We start from the raw sequence: 19,497 nt of genomic DNA on the forward strand, positions 1-19,497 counted from the left end.
AAAACCTAGCTTGTGAATATATTTCCATCTTGTTTATCCACAGTTGCTTGCCACGTTTTTAATACAATATGAAAGAATGAAAGGAGTCCAGTCTTCAGGTGTAATGACGATTTTCTGGCTCATCTCATTGCTATGTGCCACAGTAATTTTTAGATCCAAAATAATACTTGCCTTAAATACGGTAAGTGATTGCTAGCCTCATTCAGCTGAAGGTAATCCCCAATACTGCTATAATAAAGTACTTGCTTGCTGATTATGTTGGTCAGGTTAGTTAATGATCCATTCAGTGTACCTTCATTCCCTATGTTACAAAAGCAAAATGAGCATGACTTAATGGCTCCTGTTTTTCAGGTTTTGAAATGCTAGTGAAATTCGTAGTGATCGTACTGTAGCAACAGTTGCCAAGAAAGTTCCTCTGGCTGTTTGAGAAAGGGGATTCGCCTGCTTGAATAAAATGAATGTCTGTAGTGTTTGATATGAAACTCTTTTGGGAGTTTACATCTTCCTGTTGATTACACAGCAGACTTCCTGAAACACTTGGTTTGATGGTGATGTGGTCTCATATCTGATGAGACAAAATGAAAGTACAGAAGTAAAACATTTTTTATGTCAGTTTGCTTTATAGTAACACCTCAAATAACAGCTTAATGTGCCTGGAAATGACATATCACTTTCCTTTCTTTAAAGAAAAGACATGTTGTGACATTTGAGAGCTTTCAGCCATTTGTTTTTAGCTTTTGAGGGTGGTTTTTGTCTTTATGTGCTAATATGTAATATTTTTGTCTTTAACTACGTTAATCCTTGTGCTTTAATTTCTGTGAACTGTGCGTTATGTGTCAGTCCCAATAGAAAAAATGGAAGAACCTCTGGAGTTTGAGCACAACAAATTGTAATCAAAATTCTGCTTCTCTGATTCTTGTCTTTTTTTTGTATATGCCAGTAAATTTGCTTTGGAAAATCCTTTCTATCCAGAGCACAAATGCTTTGCACTTGGATTCTTAATTGGGGCAGGCTGTATTGGTACAGAGCATGTCTTAAGGAACACATATCTACAGAAGAAGTTTATACTTGTGTATTTATGGCGCTGATAGAATGAAAACAAAGTCAGGAGATTCCATATGTGATAACCTCCATCACCTCCCTGCTGTCTTTACCTTCCCTTCACCAAAATAGTCACTGAATTTAATTTCCAGGGTGATTGGTGGGTGGTGGTTGTATGTGTAGTGTAGTATCAATGTAGTTTGCAGAGTTTACAGTAAGGATCTGTTTTTTGGAAATAGTAACATGTTGTTTTAAAGAAATTTCTCAAGCCTTTTAATTGCAATATTACCTTCCTTTGTAGGGTGCTGAAGTGGATGCATTTCGTTATGTCACCTTCTGCACATACTTCATCCTGTTACTCGTACAACTCATACTGTGTTGTTTTCCAGAGCAGCCACCTTTGTTTTCTGAAACAGTAAATGATCCTGTAAGTGTTCAGTCTACACTGAGTATTATAACTGATACGTTTTATTCAATGAGTTACAGGGACGTATTCTCCTAAATGCTAAATCATTGAAACTTTCTTGATTTGAATTTGCAGTAGAATGTTCTTTATGCTCCTTAGTTGGTAGATCAGAAGATGAAGCCTGTAACATGTAAAACAGGGTGGGCTATAGTTAAGAAAGAGAGCAAAACCAGTCTCGGTCATTTCTGAATAGCGTTCTTAAAGGTAAAGTCAATGTTACTTACATTCAGTAGTGCTTCTGGCAGTCAGTGGGAAAGTTTGATTTGAAATGCTGTCTTCCTGTTCGTCTGATACCATTCAGTAAGCATTAAACTCATAAGAGCATGCGTTCCCTTTCAGTTGAAGGTGAGGAACAATTTACACCTGTAAAACTTGAGACTTTGAATAGCTGTATTCAATTTTGTAGGAACCTGTTGTGTCAACCAACAGTTGAACTAGTTTGATTTCAAGATCTCTGTCAACCGCAAAAATGGCAGTTAAGGTTAGAGGGTGGTCTGCATGTAGAACTTTCATTTTCTGTAGACATTATCTTTTTTCACACGTATTCATAGTTGTATGTGCCAGTTATATGGCACACATCTAAATGACCCACAGGATGCTGGATTATTATTCTGCTTGCTCAGCCCTGAGCTTTATCTTCTGAATCCCAGTGGAATGATGGCTGTCGCTGCCTGGGCTTGGTGGATGTGCCAAGTTCAGAAACCCCAGTTCTGTATTTCTTTTATAAAGGCTCATTCTGGGTTGATGGATGTTAGCTGGCACTGACTGATGAAGGAAAGTTTGAAATGCATGTGTGTGTGATGAATGTTGCCTTTTTAACTATGGAAAAGGACAACAACTTGTTGTAGCAGTCAATGAATTGCAGTTTCTACCTTCTTCAGTATCCAGTGTGCCTGTCTATGATGTGCTGTGTTGCCACTGGCAGACGGTCTGCATGTGTGTGCCTGGAGAACAGTGTATTGCTGAGTCTTTGGATTCTCTTCATTCTTGGGTTCTTTTCATCTTATTCAAGGATGAAAAGTATTTGACAGTATACTGTGGATTTATGAAAATCTTTTTTTTTTTTGCTTTGATTACAATAATTATAGGGTGCTCTGAAAACAGTCATTTGTTCTTGTGTTCTGAGTGCTTCTAGGAGTGTCTCTAGGAAATAAGGCAGACATTCCATTTTAACTTTTTGATGAGTGTTGTGTTTGTTAAATATTATGATAGGAGGAAAAACAAAACAAATCATGTTACTCATTCTTAAAATGTTTTATTTCCCTTTGCCAAGCTTTCGCATAAGAGAAATGTTTGTTAGTCTTCAGTAAAATTTTACTACAAGTTTAGTTAAACCAAAAGGTTATGGTGAAATTTCAGAGATGTAGATGTGATGTCTACAGAAGTGAAACAATATGTTTTGCATCTTGTTTTTGCTTTGTTTATGTTATGTAGGTCCAGACTTCTTATAGCTCATCATTATTCTTTTCTGGCGTGAATGTCAGTAGGATTAGCAGTATTTCATAATACTTAACATAATGCTATTTTTAATAAAATGAAATGGTTACAATCCAATGTAATACAAACATTTTAATATTTTAAACATTTGCCTTTAGAAGTCCTATCTTGGTAGTTACAATATCTAGTTGGCTCTTTAAATTCCAGTTTCCATTCAAAAATATATTTAAAGACTACAAAGGAAAAATACAATACAGTATTTTCTGTAAAGTTCAGAATATTTTGAAATTTTTATGAAATGGGAAATGTTTGCTGAAGTAGAAGTTTATCTGGCAAGAATGCTGAGGTAGCTAAAGGCTAGGCTATAAGTACCTCCCTCTTTTAATTTTTGAGCTTTCTTTGGGATACTTTAATTTTTTAAATTTATTTGTTAATTCAGGCTGTTGGATTTGCTTGCAATCATTCTGTTGCAAGTATTTAAGTATGATAGAAATGTTGAATTCTTATCCCTTTTTTCCTTTTCAACAACAATTAGCTGTCTCATACTATCGTTTTTCCATACAAAGTTTAAAAAGAAAAAAATATCTGTGGGGAGGAGAGGAAATGCTCAAGTCTGTTTTGTGTAGCTTGATTGCAACACACTTCAAACCATAGCTTAATGGAGAAGCCACGTTGTACAAACATGAGTTGAAAAATGTAAATCTTGGGAAAAACATGGCTCTGACTGTTTTAATTGCAGTACTGTAATGATGTTTGAGTTTTGTAGATGGAAATACCTGTGTAGCTCCAATTATAGTTGATAAAAACCATAGTGGTTTGTGTGCTAAAGGAGTGGCTCGTTTTAGCATTCTTTAAATGTTGTTCAGAGCACTGAAAGAGGGAAGAGAAATCTCCACTGGAATTTTGCAAGTAAATCACCTTTTGGCGCCTTTTGAAATTCTTCCAGCCTCCTTTTGTATTATTTTAATCCAACCAGATTAGGAGAGGATATTAACCAAAAGAAAAGCTTAAAAAAAGATATGTTGCTCTGGATGTAGAACATGAGCTTGCTGTGTGCAATTGTAGGATGCTTAATTTTCCCATGCTTGTTGATGAATAAGATACAGGGCTTTTCAGGCTCTTTTTGGGATGCTTTGACTGAGCTTGATTTTTTTTTCACTATTATTTGTGTGTCATTTTTGATGGAATCATAGCACTTAGCTACCATAACAGTACCCCTGAACTTCATTAGTGACTCTAACTCTACCCAAATAACATACTTATGCTCTCATGATAGCATTCCTTACATTGATATAGTTAGGCATTGATCGTGAATAGTCTGGCCTGTGCTGTCTTATAAAATTCCATCAACTGTTTGTTGCCTTGTAGATACGGAGCACTGCTTTCTCTGTCCCAGTAGGCTGGTCTGCTGGCAGCTGTAAAGCTGGACTTTTGCCTGTGTTTTCTAAAGAAATTCTCAAAAGCATAAATGAAAATTTAATAGTTAGGGAAGGACAACAATAATTCAAAGGCATTTTTTCTGTTTGGTTTGTTTCTTATGTCCTTGTGTCAGCCATTCTATTACATGGATTGATTTCTTTTTTCTCTCCTTTAGAAACCATGTCCAGAGTTCAGTGCTTCTTTCCTGTCCAGAATCACGTTCTGGTGGATCACTGGGTAAGACTCACATGATACATAAAGCACCAGTTAAAGTTAGACGGCATTTCAGGATCCTGCATTCTGAGTTAAATTAGCAATAATCATGCAATACTAACTTTGTTTTGGTTGGTAGTTTTGTAAACAGATTAAATTGATAATGAAAATAAAATAATTGGTCTTTTTTTACTTCCTAATCAAGGGTCTTTGATTTGAATGTTGCTTAATAAATGTTTTTATTGTTTGTCAAAACAATCAGATTTTTTTTTATTTGGGAAATATAAAAAGGTAGAAATTATCTGCTGTGTTTAGAAATTAGGGCATTCAGAATTGATAGCTCTTTGTCCAATCCATTCTTTTTTTGTTAGCTGTATGACTTGATTGCAACACATGTTCTTATGTGTTTAAACATAGAAACATGGAAATATATTAGTGTATATTTGTGGTTGGTGCTTGGCCAGAGTTTAAATAGAAAGCTAGATGAAAGGAATGGCTTTATAAAATTAAAGGCTAATAAAGATTTTGCAACTTAGTAGGCATGGGAATGTTAGTCACCTGGCTAATTTTCAAATGAGATCACTTTATCCTTTCTTTTATTCTCCTGAAATTTGAATTCAGTGGCATATCTTGGATCCTTAGATCTTTTGGTTTCTAATTCTCACAGTAAACGACAGGAGGATATCCATTGCTAAACACCATTTTAGTGTCTGAACTTGTGTTGCTACAGGTACTAATTCTTGCATGAATTTTCATGAAGAGCTGGTTTTGTTTTGGGGCTGGATGTCACTCACTGTCTTATAGCATGTATATCTCTAGTATTCTCAAATACATTATGCTAATTCTTTCTAATACAGGTTGATGATTCAGGGTTATCGGAGACCTTTGGAAGCTAAGGATTTGTGGTCATTAAATAAAGAGGACACATCAGAAGAGATAGTGCCAGGTTTGGCTAGAAACTGGGCAAAAGAGTGGGCAAAGACCAAGAGGTAAGTTAGCTATCCTATCAGTGATAAAATTTTCAATAACAAATGAAAATTGATTAGTCAAGAACCATTTTGTTGAAATATTTATGGATTTTGTGTGTGTTCTAAAATGCTGAGAAGGAGGAAATCACTGTGTGGAAGTACATGCTGGAGAATACTGGGGAAGATGCAGCTGAATGCGCTTTGATCCCACCAGCATGGTTTCTCTGTATTGCTCTGATGGAGGCACCTCTGGGAGCTTGGAACAGGGCAATGTTGTAAGGGGTGTGGTGGTCTTACTTGGCTAGTGGCTCCTCTGAGATGCAGAAGTTCAAAAGCTCAAGTTATTCAAGTGCTAGCTCTGGATTTGTCCTTAACTGCATATAGAATAGGAACAAAATGGTGATGGTGGTGTTTTGTTTGTTTGTTTGTTTGTTTGTTTTTGTTTTGATGAGTTGCATCAAGTTTTGCTTAGTCTTTCATGATCCAAAGGCAATTACTGTAATTTTTCATGTGTAGGAGTTCTCCTCCATACATACCCTGCTCCTTAGGAGGGAATATTTTCACACAATCGAACTTTAGCCATGCAATTTAGGAGCTTGGGCTCCCTCTATAGTTAGTGGAGTTCTCTGGAGGGTGGTTCAGGATGTAGAAGTGAGAAGCTTATTTCTTTCCTTTCCCTATATAGGGAGCCTGAACACCTAAGCAAGATGGCTAAAATTAGAAAGACTGCATGCCTGCAGTTTCTGTTCTTTCATCATCTTTTACTGCACCTAAATAGAAGCATCTTTTCATTGAAGGAGGAGTGCTTGCTTTCTTGCAGTGTATTTTTACGTACAGCTTGTCCTCAGAAGTTCGGAAGTATGTAGCTTGATGGAAGCCAGCTGCATGAAATAGATGTGTTCAGCTCATTGGGGATGACTGGGCATAAATCTGACTGCAAACTTTTAACTCCTGTAGTACAGTGAGGCTTCAGTTTTGATGAAGGTTCAGCATACTGAATTTTAGAATAATAACATCCTTTTTTATTTGAGTTTAACACAGATTACAACCCTATTCCTCATTCCCCTGGACTGCTATAGGAGAGATTCACAGTAAAACTCAGTTAAACTATAAAGAATTGCGGTGAACAGCTATCTGTGTTCCTGGGACACTTGCTGTTTCTAAAAGAATGATGTAAGACAGGGCATTGAGTTGACTGATATCAGAAATTGTTATCAGCATAGTTGAAGTAAACGTCTGATGGTATACTTCGCATTTTTCCATTTGGTTTTATGCTTGAGTAAAGGCTACCTTGTATACCTTCAATATATTTTAACTCTTATTTCAGGCAACCATTAAACATATTATACTCATCCAAAAAGCAGCAAAAAAGTGACTCAAATGGTGATGTGACAGAAGAGGCTGAAGCTTTGATTATAAAACCATCTCAGAAGAACTACGAGGCATCTTTATTCAAGGTGTTATATAAAACTTTTGGACCGTATTTTCTCATGAGTTTCCTGTTTAAAGCAGCACATGATCTCTTGATGTTTACAGGCCCAGAAATTTTGAAGTAAGATATATTTACGTTATTATTAAATTAAAAATATGTGGACGGATTTTTAAGTATGCTTAAGTCATGCTTTTAAGTATACCAGTCACCATGTGCTTTGCTTCTAGCTAGATCAATGGAGCATAGCTATCATGCAAGTTTTCATGCGTGCAGATGACTTTGGCCCGTTGGTTTTAAAATTATAACATCATACGCTAAATTTTTGACATCATAGCTTCCTTTCCGATACTAGGAAGGCCACGCAAGAGCATACTCAGCAATATCAGGACAATTAGTGTATACTTGTAACCTGTGATGATCATGGGACTACTCAGAAATCTAAAGGTTTATATAACCACAAGTCACAGTATGTGAAGCAGCACTGAGCTAAGGCAGTAAGAGAGATTGTATGCTTTAAGGTGAGAAGTAGTAAAACAACTAGAAGTAGCTGCATTTGAGTTGGAGGAAATGCAAGAATTTTCAGTATAGCTCCAAGAGAATGCTGTGCATATAAGGCATGTGATATTTTTGTTTTAAAGTACTACATTGTTAGCAGGAGGGGGTGAAGTGTCCTACTATAAAATGATGTCCAGTTTCTAAGGTAGCTTAATTGTTTTATTTAAGTCTGGCATTTTGGGTGCTTGCATGACCCATGAAATGTTTAGAATAATCAAAGTTTGTAACCGCAAAATTTCCTTTTGATTTCATTACATAGCAAGATTGCTAATTCCTCTCTCCACAGATTGCTAATCAACTTTGTAAATGACAAACATGCCCCAGACTGGCAGGGCTACTTTTATACTGGGTTGCTGTTTGTCTGTGCCTGTCTTCAGACACTGATTCTTCACCAGTATTTTCATATTTGCTTTGTAACTGGAATGAGACTCAAAACAGCTATTGTTGGTGTAATTTATCGAAAGGTAAGTGGTTCTTCTAAATATATGATGATGCCACTCAGCAGCTGTGAGAACACGCTGCTTAGATCTGACTAATTAAAGTTGTTAGGAATCAGCCCAGCAGTCTCTTAACTCTTAATGGAAATAAGAGAGTATCTGATTTATAAATAAAAAGCTTTGAGATGAAAACATTTTCAGAATTACTGGTTTCTGGCAACTCTTCCTTCCCACGGGTAAACAAGAAACCTTTTCTCATTTAGACAGCAGGTGAAACTACTTAAATTTGTGCAAAAATTAAGATGTATCTACATTTACAGCTTACTTAGTGACTTAATGGGCAGTACCGCCTTTTCCTGGAGTAATCTGGAACATTTTAGAAAGTTTAGGATTATTTGCTGTATGTGAGAAAAATATGTGACAAGAAGTGAAGATTCTACTTTTTACACTTAAAAGAGAAAAGCAACCCTATGCCCCCACAAGCAATAAAAACACCAACCAACCCTATTTGCAAATACCTGTTGCTATTTTTAATTTAACCCGAGTGCTTCTTCCATCAACGCACCTTACACTTTTTTTAAGATGTGCAGGGTAAACAGAACATGAAGCATGAAAAGGATGCTTAAAGATGAAGCTTGGTAAAGCAATTTCAATTCCATGGAGAAAAAGGAAATGAGTAAGTCTTTTTTCATGTTGTTTTCTTTTTTTTTTTTTTTTTTTTTTTAAATCCACCTAGGCACTCGTTATCACAAATTCTGCCAGAAAGACTTCTACTGTGGGTGAAATTGTAAATCTAATGTCTGTGGATGCTCAGAGATTCATGGACTTGGCTACCTATATAAATATGATTTGGTCTGCACCCCTCCAGGTGATACTAGCACTGTATTTACTGTGGCGGGTGAGTATTGTATGTGTTGTATGCTGTTTTGAATTTGGTAATGTGCTGTTTCTTATCGTCATGACTTCAGAGAGCTGTTCAGACCACTGGAGTGTTGACAGCAGCATGGATCAAATGCTGTTCAGAATTCTTTCAGAGCTACTTTTTTTCAGTTACCAAGAAGGAAGGCTTTGGATTTGTATAACCTAGTGTATGTGGGTAGGATGCAGAAGGGAGCTATTAATTTTGGAGGGACTGCAACACCTACAGTATCTCATTTATCATGTGATTTAAAGAAAAGTGGTCCTGGCTCTATACTCAGAGTCACCGTATGAGAAGCATGTTTCTAGTCCAGTCACCAGGCTGTCTCTTGCAATTTCTTACTGTCAGTCAGAAGGGTAATGAAATTGATCAAGAAGTTGGTCATTCTCTGCATGGTTCTCTTTGTCAGAACAAAAGACAAATGTTAAAATCTCCCTTGAGCAAAATATACTTCTGTATTCAAGCTACTGATGTATGTCTAAGTTTCAAAAATGAAAGCATGTAAACATAAGTTTAAGTCCATATTGGATCATCATCTTCTTCCCCTAAGCTGCTCTTGAAAAGGGAAGAAGATGCTGAAAAGATATTTCAGAATGCTTTTCTGCACCACATGCAGTGGTTTGACCCTGGATCTTAAAAAATGGTTTTGAATAAATGTTTACAGTTGTGTATTTTTCTCTTCAGAATTTAGGTCCTTCTGTACTGGCAGGTGTGGCTGTTATGATCCTTCTGGTTCCCATAAATGCTGTGATGGCAATGAAGACCAAAACCTATCAGGTAAGAAGCTCTATGTATGTGACAGGGCTTTTAAGAAATGTGCACTGTTCTGTGACTTGTTTCTGAGTAGTGCCCCCTACCTATTTACAGCTTAATAAAGAGAAAGGATAGAAGAGTCAGAAACAATGTGTATGCAAAATAAATGCAAATTGATGTATTTTTCAGCCCTACATCTATAAGTAATCGTCAAAAAATTTTTCAGAAGTTAACAGCAAGGTTAGAAGATTAGCCAGCTTCAAGAAATGCCAGATGTTTAGATTGAAATTAGTTTTTAACTTGCTGCCTAAGAACTCAAGAGGAAACTTGTGCTACTGTTTGCCTAATGAACATGAAAATGAGTGAAATATTTACATTTCTGGGATGGTGGTTGCAGTGTTGGTGTATCTTTTCTTGCTATTTCTTATTTCTTCCAGGTGGGATGAGGAGAAAGGAGTGTCAGTGGTTGGCTCTTCTTTGGTCATAGTAGATTTTAATTAGAGAGGGTCAGTTTGTTGCAGAGGGTGCATGTGGGCAAATCTAGGCTCAAACTCTTGTGTGTTCTATTGCAAAAACAACCTCCAACAGCTCTGTGCTTTCTGGTAAAAACTTCTCTACTAGCTAAGTTCAATACATTTCCCCTGACATTTGCTAATTTATTTGAATGAAACATTTTATCTCTAGATGTTCATCAGAATGTACCACAGAATTTGTTTCCTATATGAGGTGGAGCAGGAATAGGTAGTCTGTCACAGCCATGCTGCCCCTGGTAACAGCTGTCTGAGATAGCTGTCCTGGTGCAGTCTGCTAACTGCTGGGTGCTGAGTCAGAACATCTTTTCAGCTTTGCTCAGCCCTTGTTAAAATACTTTCTTCAAAGGTTTCCCTCTTCCTAATGGTCTGTATTCTTTCTGCTGAATAGAAAGCTTTTTGCCTTAGTACACCATCAGGAAGTGATTGATAGTGTTGAAAATGAAGCAAAACCAGGTTTTGTGTAAGGTCAGATGTGAGCTGCAAATCACCGAAGCTTGGTTAGAGTGGCATATTTTTAACTGTGTGTTGTACTTAGAGGAACCTGAGCCCTGAGGTTCTCTGGTGCAGAATTAATCACACTTAAACCAGTACCACAATTGTTTTGATCTTGGTTCAGGTTTTTAGTTGTATGAAGCATTCTTTTAATTGGTTTAAAATGTTGTGTTAATTCTGTGTATTTGTTCAGATAGTATTTCAGATTTCCTGCTTGGGAATCTAGTAAGCTTTTGATGCTTATGAGGTAAATTTTGCCATTGCAAAATAAAAGCTGGGAACTCTGTGGATCTGCCAAGTATTGTGCTCTGCTAATTATTTATTGCAATGTTGTTTTTAGAAGGCGCAGATGAAGAGCAAAGACAACAGAATTAAGCTGATGAATGAAATTCTCAACGGGATTAAAGTTCTGAAACTTTATGCTTGGGAATTAGCCTTCAGAGAGAAGGTATTAGAGATCAGGCAGAAAGAGCTCAAAGTCCTAAAAAAATCTGCTTACCTTGCTGCGATGGCTACCTTCACTTGGGTTTGTGCTCCTTTTTTGGTAAGTGAAACAAATCTGCAGGTCTGTTCTCCTGTTTGGGATCATGCTTTCCAAAGCAGTACTTGAGAACTTGTTCTTGTTTTGTTTTGTAATGAATGGAAAAGTAGGAAAACTTCCACAGCACTCTATGAAAAGGCTCTTCTGTTTTCTTTGGATATTAGTGAGATCCATGTTGAATGTATCTTAAGAGTTAATGACTGAATTATTTAAAAATAAAAACTATTTTTTCCCTGCTCCTTCTATCTTCACTGGTATTCTCGAGGGACCTAGGATTAAAAGCACTGTCAGATTAAGAAGAAATTACTGAAGTGCACAGTGCCATACTGGTGGTAGTTGTGCTCAACAACAAAGAAAAAGTTCCCTTGTTTCAGTATGTTTCTGAAAGCAGCAGATCCTTGGATGAGAGTTCTAGATCTAATGGAACATTGCATGCCAAATGTGCCTCTGGCCTGGGTTCTCCCCACATCTATGTAGGAACAATGTGGAGAGGTAAAGCCATTGCATAGCCTGCTATTGCTTTAAATTCCTATTTAAAAAAAAAATATTCTTGATATGTGAAACATCTCCACTGTGTTTGTGGCTAGCTTACATTCAAACTAATAAAAGAGAGAGAAGGGTGAGATCACATCAAAGTTGCTTCAGACCCTATTAGAACAATGGGCCAGGGCTCTTGTACGCAGAAGCAAATAGAGGCCATGACTACATTAGGATAAAATATGTGCTGCTCCAGTTGAAGGTGTTTAAGCGTACTTTCCAGTCTCAGATTCCTTCCCTGCAAATATTATGTAGTGTTTATATTATGTTCTGGGCATGATGAAAGGCAGAAGAAGCAGTGCCCTGGATAGAAAATATCAGCAGCATTCTTAAGCGAATGCTTTTCTAAAAGAAGTCTGAGATGGTTTTAATATAAATACATTATTAAATGAAGTTTCTAAATAAAACCATGCATGTGGACTCCTTAATGCTGTTATTCAGAGTCTGAGATGAGTTCCCCTAATGAGTAGCTCTGTTTCAGTGCACATTGTGTATGTTGTGAAGGTCCTGAACCTTAGAGGGTTTGCCACTGGGATAGAATCAGTACAGACCAAAGTACAAGACTGCTGTTTTGCTGTTTAACACGCAGTTTTCCAGATTTTTATTCTCCAGTAAATATTCCTCTAAGCTTCTGATTAAAGAATTATGCAGGTGTCTATTTGAAAGCACTTTTGATGTGCGTGATATTTTCTTCTACTCCTTCTCCTGTTTCAATGGCAGAACGCATTGTTTAGCAATGGTGTCAGGGAGCTATTCGCTGTGCAGTACCTCCAGGTGCTGCTGTCTGTACTGATAAGGGTGTGTTTCAGACTAATTGTTGGTAACACAAGAGTGCAGGCATGCTGCTTCTGAAGTTATTCTTTGGAGCCTGTCTTGTTTTTGATCTCTCTGGGAGGGCTTTTTCCCTGGGATATGTGTGTCCGAACTAAGGATTGTACAAACAAGCTACTGTACCAGACACAGCTGAGTCAGCCGCCGTGAGAAGAACAATACATGGCTTCACAGCAGTTAGATTTTAAATACAAATGTCTTAAGTGGATGCTGTGCTTAGAGGAGACTCCTCTGGAGGCATTTGAGCTAATGGCCTCAAGTCTTGAGGGAGAGGGTCACCAGTAGTTAGACAACCATGTTTTCTTGCCTTGTTTTCTTCTTCTGTCAATGTGTGTGAAAGAGTTATTATCTACTGAAGTATGAGTGTTCTTACCATGGAAGAAACGGCTGTGAAGGGAATTGACCTGCAAGTGAAAATTCTGTGAGATAGGGAGGTGTTGTGCTGTTTTTATTTGGCTTAACTTAGTTTACTTTAGTTTTATTGCAACTTAATCAACATACTTTTAAAAAATGTAAATAACTGTATAAAATTATTTTTATACCTTATGATTGATGATAGCAGTGGTTCAATGTCATTTTTTTGTTCAGCAGGGATCTTAAACTTTTCTGTTGTGAACTGTCTGGGTACTGTAAGGCTTACCCTTTATAATGCAGTAATATTTAAAGTTTCTTAGAATATCTGTCCAGGATAAAGAGGGCTGTACTTTGCAATCTAGGGTTGTGGTAGTCCCTACAAAATATAAAATGAGCTAGCAATGGGTTATTTTTCAGTATACAGGTGTGATCGGTCCTAGTGTCTGGTACAAAGGGGAGTGACTTCTTTCTGAATGAAATGAAACAAAGGCTAGCAATAGTTCCTTTCCTTCCCTTCTGCAGGGTGACCACAAGCGCTAGGTCATTTGTGACTTCACCTTTGCTGTGTGAAGAAAGTGAAGGCTTGGCACCTTCTCAGAAGTTTTCCAAGAGGCACCATCAACTTCTTTTACAACAATACATTAAAATCAAATGTTTGTTTTGCAAAAAGCATTACCAGGAACAAGAAATTTATCAGAGCATTGCTCTTTCCTTGATTTGCAGATCTCTGATTCTGGTTGTCACTGTATGTTTCTTGAGTTAGTGGCTTTAAAAAAAAGTAACCCTTGCTGTAACCATTACACTTTGTGTTTCAGGTTGCCTTGTCCACGTTTGCTGTGTATGTCAAAATAGACAAAAACAACGTCTTGGATGCTCAGAAGGCATTTGTATCCCTAGCTTTATTCAACATCCTCAGGTTTCCACTGAACATGCTTCCTATGGTTATCAGCAGCATAGTAGAAGTAAGATTTCAGTTATTAACAAGTTTTTCTGTGCAGAAATAGTCATTGGATGGAAAGATTACGTTTCTGTGCTTAGAGAAAGTCCTCTGGTGAAAATCAGTAACCACAGTAAAGGAGCTTTGCATTTCTTGTGTAGTGAATGCTATAAAAGCAAAATTCTCAATCTGAGGTACAGTAATAGCGAGTGTTCCTGATATCAGTCATATTTCTTGTGGTCTGGGAAATGCAAGCTTACTGCCTGTCCAAGAAACAATACAGTGGTTTTAAGGAGGGATGTGTAAAAATGATTAAATATATACATGGTGTAAAACACCACTCTTAACTATAATGAACAGAATATAAGAGAGTTTTGCATCTCTTTTCCATGTAGGCCAGTGTGTCCTTGAAGCGCCTTAGGGTGTTTCTGTCACATGAAGAGTTAGATCCAGACAGCATAATCAGGCGTCCCACCACAGACGGTGAGTTTCAGTACTGTTGGAAAAATTTGAAGATTTTGGGTGGTTCTGCAGTATTTCTTCTGCTTTTCTGTAACAAATGTACTTCATCTTGCTGGATTTCACTGATTTCAGCCAGAAAGCAAAATGGGGGGGGGGGGGGGGGGCTGTAAAATTGAATAAATGACTTGTTGGACAGTTTCAAATATACCCATTTGAAAGTTAAGGGGATGAGAATTAACGCTGTCCCCAAACCCACTATTCTTGAGATAAAGCAATTGTATGCCACTTCAGCACCTTTGAAGGAGAAAAGGTAAGTTCCAGTTCTGGCAAATGCCTCCACTTTATTTTGTGCAGAGAGCATTACTCCGAGCTGTACTACATCTAGTACTGCTGCTGTGGTTATGTAGGGCTGTTGGACAAAGATGAGTGTGAAGGCAGGCCTACTGAAAAGCCAACACCCTTTTGTCTTGCAAGACAAACATTGATTTAACGATGTCAGTCACTTCTAAATGTTTTTTTTCCTTCCTTATTACAAAGATAGTGAAATCCCCAGTCCTTCCTCTCGTGGTTAGCTGACCTATGACTTCAGACGCTTGGTTTTCCTGTAAGCAGTCATCTGATGTATTTTTTTCTCATCTTCCTTCTGGGAATATCTCGTCCCCTTTCTCAGGTGATAACCAGTACTATACCTCACTCACAAATCTTTAGATAGGGTTTAATGGATTTTTAAAATAAATTCTATCCATGATGGGTTGTACTTGTATTGACTCAAACTTATGTCTAGCATAAGTATTTCTTGCCTTCTGGACTTGCTCTAAGTGGGGAAAAAAAAATTGCCCAGAGAGGCAGTGGATGAACACTCCCTGGAAGTGTTCAAGGCCAGGCTGGATGGGACTTTGAACAACCTGATCTAGCAGAATGTATCCCTGTCCATTGGCAGGGTGGCTGGAACTAGATGATCTTTAAAAGTCTATTCGAACCTAAATTGTTCTAACTCCCTCAACACTGGTTTTGGTCAAAGTTATTTTATTTGGTAGTTTGACTTCTTTTCCCCTATATCGTGGTAATTCTGTTTTCTGCGTAGAAGCATCAGTTGAGGTGATCTTCCCCTTGAAGCACAAGTCAGGTTGAGGCTGCTTTGTTTTCGTGAACTGACTTTGAAGTACTGCAGTGGAGTTGCTAGGTAAAGGAGATGGCTGAATTAGTCAGGATCTTACAGCTGGCATTCGTGTACTTCCTGGTTACTAAAGATGTGTAACTTCAGACTCTCTGCTGAGGGTAGACTTACCATTCTTACCATGCTTACTTTTCTGCTTTGACTGATAGAACACAAGCTTCTGGTAAGCAGCAGGTTATTGTTCTGCTACAAAGGTAGCTTTATACCTCTGCTTCTGTGTACTTAGATTTACTTCTGTGACATGATTCAGAGCGTACAGTTTAGTGGCTTGTTTTGACACTTGTGTAAATACACTTTTTCTGTTCATCAGCAGAAGGAAGTATTATTGTAAAGAATGCAACATTTAGCTGGTCCAGAAATGATCCTCCTTCACTGAATAGGTAAGAATTGGTACTCTTTGTTTTACTCTGTATTTGTGCTGAATCATAGGCTATCTGTATTTAAATTAGAAAGTCTATATGCAGAAGAGTTTTTTTCCTTAAAGGAACAGGAAAACAAATAACATTTATATTTAACGTTATATATGTGTGTTTTTATATGTATATAATATACTGTATTTTATGCAGGGACTTCATGAACTAGAAGAGTTTGCAATGTTGAGTTTGAAATGCAAAGGGTGGTAGCAAGAGGTATAATGGGAGGAGAGAAAGCTTTAGAGATTTCAAGCTCTTGCTAGAGGCTGCAGATGGGATGAGCTCCATCTAGAGGATGCAATTAGCTTGTCCCCTCTTAATTATCCCTAATCCCTTACATCTGCACTATGTCCTCAGAGCCTACCTTTAAAAATCCTGTCCTCTCTGAACTGTAGCAATCCTTGATTCCTTTGCTGGAGAAAACCAGTGAAGAACATTGTACATAGTGTGACTACCAAAGTAACAGAGGTGATAGAGCTACCAGCCCTGTCTTCCCAGTGTTCCACCCACTTCTTTCATTTTGGCTGATCTCGGGTTTTAAATTGCATGTCCTTTCAGGCAAGGGTGCTATTTGGGGAACATCCATTTGTATTTACATTTCTGCTTACGGAAAATTTAAGAGAAATATTTGAAGTGACTATTTTTTTTTCTTGATGACTATCACATATCAAGATGCTATGTCCTAAGTATAAGAAGAGCTGTGTGAGTTCTGAAAGAAAGGTTTGCATTTTCAAGTAGTTTAAGTTCATGTGCTGTGTCAGCATTTGCAGTGGGTGTTTGCATTGCATCTGGCTTTATATGGGCTGTTCAATGATTGTTTAACTACTGGGGTGTGCCAGCAAGCAAGGCTGAATTATGTACACTTTAATTTCAGCATCAACTTCACTGTTCCTGAAGGCTCCCTGATAGCTGTTGTTGGCCAAGTTGGCTGTGGAAAGTCTTCATTGCTGTCTGCATTACTGGGGGAGATGGACAAAAAGGAAGGCCATGTGGTTGTTAAGGTGTGATGTCTGAATAATTGTTCTGCTACTTGTGGGTATTGCCAAAGGGATTCTGGACTTGCAAATGATGTGAAGAGGGGAAGAGAGCCTTTCAAAGGAATGCACTTATAGCCTGATTCCCTAGCAACTATGTTTATGCCTTATCCTACATTCTCTCAAGAGTTGATCCAACAGCCTCTAAATCTGGCAGTTTCAGATTTAGCCAAATATGTACAATGATAGAAGTCTCAAAGATGATTATTCTGTTGAGTTTCGCTGGCAGCCAGGTATGGGAGAGAGACTATTACACATACTCCAGCATGAGGAGGAGCGGTATTAATTCATATCTTCTTAGACATCAGAGAGTTGTTGGATAAGGTTACAAACATGGGTAGAGATGTTTTTTGAGAGCAAAACAAATAAATCTTACGTTAAAAAAAATGCACATTTGGTCATCTCCAAAATTGCTCTGGAAAAACTAAAGTGAGAAATGAATCACTGTTTATCAGTGCAGACAGAAGGCCAAACCATTCTTCAAAGCAAAATACTTTGCAGCAGCTGAGTCTCTTCCTTTGAAGTGACTTTTTGTATAAGAACATCTTTCCCTGCTTTCAGTAGAAATCTCTTGGCAGGGACACCATTGTTAATCTCTTCTGCATTCCAGATTAAATTGTTTTACAGTGAACAGAATTTACAACTGTATGAAAGAACAAAGCCATAATAACTTCTGACATTCAATAATTGTGTGAATATTCTCTAAACAAATATTTCCTCTAAGGCTGTTAGAGAATCATGTTTTATTTGAAGTCTTTTATTTTCCACCAATGCACTTTGTTACGTTCACATGTAGAGGGGATTACAAAAATATGTTGGAGGAGGCACCACCCCAAGAGCACACACTTTGCCTGTGTGGCTCCATAATGACCACAGGCAATTTGTGAATTAATGAGGACTGCCAGCATCACAAAGCCCTGCTGTGCTTTGACTTCATGCAGGCTTTTAGTCTGAAGTACTGAATAAGGATTTTTTTTTCCTTGCAGGGCTCAGTAGCCTATGTTCCTCAGCAAGCCTGGGTCCAAAATGCGACTCTGAAAGATAATATTATTTTTGGGAGAGAGATGAATGAGAGCCGGTACAAGCGTGTGATTGAGGCTTGTGCACTCCTGCCTGATATAGAGATTCTTCCTACGGGAGACAGAACAGAAATCGGAGAAAAGGTATTTAAGTACCTGCTCTACCACAACAGTGTTATTGCCTGTAGATAAGGCCTTGTGACTTCTGTCCTACTTTCTCTTAAAGTTGTGTTGAATTGAAAGCATTCAGAATAGAAATCCTCTAGAGTAACAGGAAAACTTGAACAGTCTGTTTTCTTTGTCTTTAATACTCCAAGGGGAGGAAACTTTTTCTTAATTAGAAAAGTAAAAGCATCTTACAATGCTTGTTTTTAAAAAGCTCTGAGTTGTCATGGTCATAGAGCATAAAAATATATGTAAGCAGGAAGAGAATAATTTTCTTAACACTTCAAGTGGGGCTTTTTGTTTGTTTTTGTTTGGTTTGTGTCGTCGTTTTAAATGAAGCAATACCCAAGGTGGCCCTTGGTTGTACAAGTGCGCAGTGTGGGATTTAGAAACTTGCTAAATGATTCAGTGCTCTGGTGTGCAAGCAGGACCAGGTGTCCCCTAAACACGTGGCCAGCAGCCTGTATGTGTATGTAACCTGCTTGGCATTCTGCTAAGCTGATGCTCTGCAGAGGATAGGAAGGGAAATGCAGGGACATGTGCTGTGCCTGCTGACTGGTTCTCCATGGGGTATAGCTGCCTACCGACAGCCCCAGGTCCAGAGTGAGGCAAGAGAGCAGCTTTTATTTTCCTTACAGGAAACTTGGGTGGTCAGCAGGCCAACCAAATTGTAGGCTGCTCTTAGAGTGTGGGTGTTTTTTTTTTTTTTGTTTTTGGTAAGATCAGAGTCAGACCTGCAAAAATATGACCGAGAAGAAAAGTAGCCTCAGAATGTACAGAATTAGGTGTGTCTGGTCTAGGTTAATTCCTTGCAAGACTAGTAAACAATGCTTTTTTTTTTTCCTAGTCCCTCATTGACAGCAATAACTTAGAGATATGCTCCTTTCTAAGAGGGAATTTTAACTGTGATTGTTCATGCTACATTAGTAAATAGTTTGTGATACAGATCTGTTTCAGACAATGGTGAAATTTTTCTGATTTGCATAAATCTCCCATGACTTTTTTTCTTTCAAAACTACAGTAAGGCATCTCTTTTTAGCTGTAAATAAAGGATCTTATTGTCTTGTTTCCCCAGGGTGTCAATTTGTCTGGAGGACAGAAACAGAGAGTCAGTCTTGCTCGGGCAGTTTACTGTAACGCAGATGTCTATTTATTTGATGATCCTCTATCAGCTGTTGATGCGCATGTTGGGAAACATATTTTTGAAAAAGTTATTGGACCAAAAGGAATCCTGAAAAATAAAGTACGTGATAATATAACACCTAGTCTCTGGGGAATGATTTGTTTTTCTTTGCTAAACTGAAATGATTACAACTTTGTCAAGTTCAGTCTTCAGACTTCGGTTTTAAAAATCAGAAAAAT

General features: G+C 37.8%; 1 protein-coding gene across 9 annotated transcripts in view; it reads left to right on the top strand.

Moving 5' to 3' along the window:
• Positions 1–19,497, top strand: part of ABCC1 (ATP binding cassette subfamily C member 1 (ABCC1 blood group)) — a 58,231-nt gene that overhangs the window by 18,608 nt on the left and 20,126 nt on the right. For 6 of the 9 annotated variants that reach the window (XM_072023658.1, XM_027469322.3, XM_027469320.3 and 3 more), the window contains 15 exons: positions 44–181; positions 1,343–1,468; positions 4,539–4,600; positions 5,434–5,565; positions 6,872–7,096; positions 7,818–7,995; positions 8,705–8,866; positions 9,572–9,664; positions 11,006–11,209; positions 13,744–13,890; positions 14,261–14,348; positions 15,815–15,884; positions 16,792–16,918; positions 17,938–18,114; positions 19,211–19,378. In XM_072023658.1, coding sequence (XP_071879759.1) covers positions 44–181; positions 1,343–1,468; positions 4,539–4,600; positions 5,434–5,565; positions 6,872–7,096; positions 7,818–7,995; positions 8,705–8,866; positions 9,572–9,664; positions 11,006–11,209; positions 13,744–13,890; positions 14,261–14,348; positions 15,815–15,884; positions 16,792–16,918; positions 17,938–18,114; positions 19,211–19,378 — 2,097 coding nt within the window. The remainder of the gene's footprint in view (positions 1–43; positions 182–1,342; positions 1,469–4,538; positions 4,601–5,433; positions 5,566–6,871; positions 7,097–7,817; positions 7,996–8,704; positions 8,867–9,571; positions 9,665–11,005; positions 11,210–13,743; positions 13,891–14,260; positions 14,349–15,814; positions 15,885–16,791; positions 16,919–17,937; positions 18,115–19,210; positions 19,379–19,497) is intronic. The other 3 variants (XM_072023657.1, XM_021271619.4, XM_072023655.1) reach the window with 1 other exon arrangement.

This window comes from Anas platyrhynchos, chromosome 15, assembly GCF_047663525.1.
Source record: "Anas platyrhynchos isolate ZD024472 breed Pekin duck chromosome 15, IASCAAS_PekinDuck_T2T, whole genome shotgun sequence".
In the NCBI taxonomy this organism is placed as follows: Eukaryota; Metazoa; Chordata; class Aves; order Anseriformes; family Anatidae; genus Anas; species Anas platyrhynchos.